General features: G+C 60.7%; 1 protein-coding gene across 1 annotated transcript in view; it reads left to right on the top strand.

The window, feature by feature from the left end:
* The window catches only part of LOC123096874 (uncharacterized), a gene marked incomplete at its 5' end in the record, with an annotated part of 22518 nt that extends 18979 nt beyond the window's left edge, over window positions 1-3539 (top strand). The window contains 2 exons of the mRNA XM_044518655.1: window positions 2456-3046; window positions 3231-3539. Of these exons, the coding sequence (XP_044374590.1) occupies window positions 2456-3046; window positions 3231-3539 (900 nt within the window). The remainder of the gene's footprint in view (window positions 1-2455; window positions 3047-3230) is intronic.
* Window positions 3540-5458: the final 1919 nt, after the last annotated feature.

Here is a 5458-nt window from a genome sequence, read left to right as displayed (position 1 = left end):
ATTCGCCGGGGCGCGGCGGCGGACGTTGTCCAGCGCGGGCGGACGCGTCCGGCGGCGCGGTGGGAAAATTTCTAGGGTTCGTCTGCGAATCCGTTTTTCGGGATGCCCACATATAAATAGGTAGAGGGAGCTAGGAGGCTCCAAATGAGGTGTGGTTTTCGCCCACACGATCGTGATCGAACGACCTAGAGCATGGAAGAGAGTTTGGTTGGTTTTGGGCTGGTTTTGGAGGGGGGTTTTGCTGGACACTCAAATGGACTTTGCGGATGCCCGGTTAACCGATGGAGTACCAAACGACCTCCGAATGGAACGAAACTTGACCGGTAGTCTCCGGGCGGTATATTAAGACCACTTGACAAGCCTCGGTCCATTCCGAGAAAGTTTGACACACGCACATGAAAGAAAACAAGAGGGGTGCACCGGAGGAGATAGGAGCGCCGGATTGGAAAACGGACAACGGGGACAATGCTCGGATGCATGAGACGAACACGTATGCGAATGCAATGCACATGATGACATGATATGAAAATGCATGACATGACAAAATGCAAAACGAAAGACCAAACCCGACAACAGAGGGAAAAACATAACACATAGCCGGAAATGGCAAGAGTCGGAGTTACAAATATGGCAAGTTACATGCGGGGTGTTACAGGTGCCGACGATACCAGTGCAGGCGACGCAACCGAGCTCAAGTGGGAGTTCGACGAGGAACGTGGTCGTTACTATGTTTCGTTTGCTGATGATCAGTAGTGGAGCCCAGTTGGGACGATCGGGGATCTAGCATTTGGGGTTGTCTTCTTTTATTTTGGTTCCGTAGTCGTACCTATGTGTGTTCTCTGATTGATGTATGATTTATTTATGTACTTTGTGAAGTGGCGATTGTAAGCCAACTCTTTATCCCATTCTTGTTCATTACATGGGATTTTGTGAAGATACACCTTCTTGCGACAAAACCACAATGCGGTTATGCCTCTAAGTCGTGCCTCGACACGTGGTCGTTATAGCCGCATCGTGGGTGTTACACCGAACCTGGGTAAACATTGTGTCCCCCCTGTTACCATCCGCCTTAGGCGCACAGTTCGGGACCCCCTACCCGAGATCCGCCGGTTTTGACACCGACAGTAGGTGACGTCACGGGCTGCATGGCAACAGTGATGCACCAGACAAGGGGTGTCCGCCTGGCACGCCACACTGTGGCCACACTCCGCCCTGGATTCGGGGGTGGCAGGTCGTACTGTAGCCACTCCCCGTCCCATCGTAGTCATGTGGGTGCAAACTTTGATGGCACGAAGGGCCACCTGCTAGGAGCCGGCCTCTTTGCGGCCGCCTTCTGTGGTCTCGCCGCCTTCTCGCAGCCGGCCTCCTAGACCAGCCGGCCCATGAAGCCGATCATTCGTCCAGCAGGTGTGAGGGGTGCAGCTTGCCCCGATGTCTTGAAATACTACAGGGGGCCGATGAGGCTACTCATAGTCATTTACTCCCACAGTAGTCCCCGAAGCTTGTGGGGCACCGCGGCTGAAAATCGAGGAGCCTCAGCAGCTTCCTACTCTGAGAGGTTGGGTAGCTCCGCTCCGTCCGCCTTTCGGGGGTGCCGACTAACGGGAACCGGCCGTGACTGCTCTGGCCGCCTGGTGAATTTGAATCGTCGTGGTGGGGGCCAGGTGGCGTGCCAGCAGGGCGTCAGGCTTGCCGCCCATTGCCCGTCCGCCACGCGGCGCCAGCAGGCCAGGCTGGCCTGCCATCCCACGCGCGTGACGAGACGTCACCGCAGGCCGGGGCCCGCCACTACAGGGCCATGGCACGCGCGCAGATCCAATGCGGTCGAGGTAGGCGGTTGGGCTTCCAGGCGCGGTTAATACACGCCTTAACGGCGCGGAAGTCGTGGGGTCGTGGGGGGAGTGGGCGTAGTTTATCTTGCGGCCCCCATGTCTTGCCTCCTCGGCTTCGCTGCCGGGAGGCTATAAATAGGGGGAGGAGGGGGCGGCAGAACACATGCATGCCCTCCTCTCCCTTTGTCTCATCTTTCTCCTTCTTCTTCTTGTTGCCGCCGCGCCCTTTTCTCTCGTCAAAGCACGGTTGCAACCCATCATCGCCGGTCCTCCTCGTGCCGCAGCCACCTCACACCATCGTCGATCCCGGAACCCATGGCGCAAAGTGGTCGCACGGGCGACTGGGACGGCTCCAATATCCATGACGGGCACTTGGAGTTCCTCCGCCAGACGCGGCGGCTTCCTCCTCCGTCGAACGTCAAGGTGCGCGTCCCCCCGAAAGGGACATCTCGCTGGCGCCGGGAGATGGCGAGCGTTTCATCTTCTGGTCTCATTTCCTCTGTGGCTTCGGCCTTCTAGCGAGCGGATTCCTTCGCTCGTTCATGGACTTCTACGGAGTGCAGCCCCACCACCTCACTCCAAATACGGTGGTGCTGCTCTCCGCCTTTGTCACCTTGTGCGAGGGCTACCTCGGCATGCTCCCCACACTCGAGTTGTGGGCAGAGCTCTTCTACATCAAGCTCTGCACCGCTGCGAAGAATGAGGCGGCCCAATGCGGAGCCTGCGTCACGATGCGCCGCTCGGGATCTAGGACCCGCTTCCCGGCCCTCGCCATCCTGCAATCTGCCAAGCTGTGGCAGAAGTCGTATTTCTACGTCGAGAACGTGAACTCGTCGCGGGACTACGTCAACTTGCTAACTTACGTAGGCGGCCCTCCTGTCGAGCCCTGTACCCGCTGGCGATTTTGGCCGAAGAACCTGTCGGCCACCTCCTCCACCGCTCTCGCCTGGTTCCACAAGATGATGGAGTCAGAGGGCCTCAGGGCTTCAGACCTGCTGGCCGCCTTCGTGGAACACCGAGTGCTCCCTCTCCAAGCCCGGCCCCACATCATCAGCAACATGAGTGGGCACCGGGATCCATGCTGGCTGTCCACCAAGGTGATGTCGGACATGGAGGTGGTCCGCATGGTGAACTTCTTCTCCGGCTGCAAGCTGTCGGAGACGGAGTGGCGGTTTGGCAAGCCGCCGTACAGCGGGGCCAACCCGCCGCCTCCGGTAGGTCTTCTAACTCTTTTTTTCCTTTGTTTGTCCAGGTTCTTTCTTGCCGCCTGATCAGTCGGCCTCGGTGCAACACTTCCTGAGCCAGACGGCCACTGACGCGCTGGCCCGGGTCATCAGTACGCGGCGGACCAGTCGGTGAGTGACGTGGGCGACCCCCGATTTGGAAGCGGTTGCTCAGGAGGAGGACGATGCCACGGGCGGTGGCGGTGGTGGAGCAGGCAGCTCCTTAGGAGGCGGCCTCGGGGATTGGCTGGACGATGAGGAGGAGGAGGACGAACTGCGCCGCACCCATGGTGCTGACAGGGCGGGCGCCAGCTCTTCAGCCGCGCCGACTGCGGTAGCCGGCGCGCCGAAGCACCGGGCCAAGACCGGGTTGTTCGGCAGCCAGCCCAGGAACTCGGACAGTGCGACCAAGTGGCAGGAGGCCGCCGCGAAGGCGGCCCAGTTCCAGAAGGCCCCAAAGGGGCTCCCACTAGTGACCGAGTAAGTGTCTTCATCCTTTTTGCGTTTCTGCTTTGCGTTTGCTCTTCTTCTTCTCGCAAACCTCCTATTCTCTTTTTCTTGTCTTTGCCGAGCAGGGCCCCGCTTTCTCTCTCGCGGGCCCCGTCTGGCTCGGTGATTGGGGTGGCAGGCAGCTCCGCAGAACCCCGCCGCATTGACCCACTCGCCGACCTCCAGGAGGCGACGGAGAGGAACGCACGGGAGGCGCGCGAGGAGCGGGAGAAAGCGGAGCGGGAGAAGGCGGAGGCGGCCAAGGCGGCACAAGCAGAGGCTGATGCCGTGGCCAAGACCCAAGCCGACGCGGCGGCCAGGGAGCAGGCGGACGCGGCCGCCAAGGCACAGGCAGAGGAGGCGTCCCGCAGCCCGACTCCAGAGCTCGTCGTCTTGCTGCGTGCGGAGCCACCGGCGCCGGAGGTCTAGGCGCCGACTGGAGGGGTTGGAGTTCACCAGCCAGCCCTAGAGAGGGAGGGCAGAGGCCCCGTTGTCTTGGGGGTGGAGGTGCCCCCACTCATGCCGACTACTGACGCACTGGGTGGTCGGTCTGAGGCGCCGCTGGTGCCGCCATTTGGCGGTGAGTTGGTGGTGGGCCCGATTCCTATGGTCTGTGTTCCGGTGCGCCGGCGCGCGGAGAAGGCGGCCTCAGCACCACATCCGTTGGAGATCGGGGCCGCTAGCTCACCGGCTCCCGACACCGAGGCCACCAGTGCAGCTCCACCAGACTGGACGCCAGGGTGCGGCACTGGTGTTTTGAACACGGCCGCGCAGGAAGTCCAGGCCCGGCTCCAAACCCAAGGCGCCGCTCTCCAGCGGTACACGCAGGAATTCCTGGCGACGCGGACGGCCATTCGGGTATGCTTCTTGCTTCTCGCTTTTGATTCTAGTAATCTTCCGTGGGGGCACGCCAGTGCTCCCACTGGGTGTAGCCCCCAAGTTCCGGGCCGGCTGCTGAGCAGGTGGCTCGGAACTTCAAAGTGAGTCCCGAGTGCTAACTTATTTCTTCTTCTGTTGTCTTCGTTGCAGGACTACCACAACATCCGTGCGGCCGCCTTCAACTCCCAGGTCGAGGAGCTGGCCAAGCGGACCGCCGACTTGAACCAGAGCCCAAGTAAATACTTGATCTTCTCCCTCACGGGAGCGCGTCAGCGCACCCACTTGGTGTAGCCCCCGAGATTCGGGCCGACTGCTGAGCAGTCGGGCTAGATCTTCCGGCAACTATCTTTCTTCAGTGTTGATGTTTTTCTTCTTCTTCTCAGTCTTGGCAAAGGCCGCCGCAGATCTGCGGAAGAGCCTGGGTGCGGCCGAAAGCACGCTCCATGCCAAGGAGGAGGAGCGCAGCCAGGCAGCCAAGGAATGCGACCGCCTGGCCAAGGAGCTGGCGAACCAGGCGGAGTGGCAAGAGGCGAAGCTCCAGAAGCTGAAGGTCAGCGAGGCCAACCTCCAGGCCGAGTTCGAGACTCATCGTTCGAACTGGTCCGAGACGGAGAAGGCCCTGTCCGACGGCTACGGCGAGATCGAGGATATGATCGATGGTGAGTTATTTTTTCCTTTCGTTCAGCCGCCGACTGCTATATGAGCCGGCTTATGGCTTCATGACTTATTTTTTCTTCTTGCATAGAGTTCTTTCTTGGCCAAGCCATTGCCGTTGGCCAGGCCATCGAGGCATGCCGCGACGAGCAGAGAAGGGCTGGCGCAGAAATCGCGCCTAACGCGCCCCGGACTCTCGGCGAGCAGCTTTTCGCCGTCCAGGCGCGCCTGCAGCCGGCTCATCGGATGCTCCGCCACCTGCAGTGCGTCGGGGCTCAGGTGATGACCACCCTCTGGCCGGACGCCCAGATCCCACGCACCCCCAGCCGGACTGCCGCCTGGCTGGAGGTAAAAGTCGGCTGCTTCGAGGCTTGGAAGGGC

This window comes from Triticum aestivum, chromosome 4D (genome assembly GCF_018294505.1).
Source record: "Triticum aestivum cultivar Chinese Spring chromosome 4D, IWGSC CS RefSeq v2.1, whole genome shotgun sequence".
NCBI lineage: Eukaryota > Viridiplantae > Streptophyta > Magnoliopsida > Poales > Poaceae > Triticum > Triticum aestivum.
This window is presented reverse-complemented; position numbering and strand designations above follow the sequence as displayed.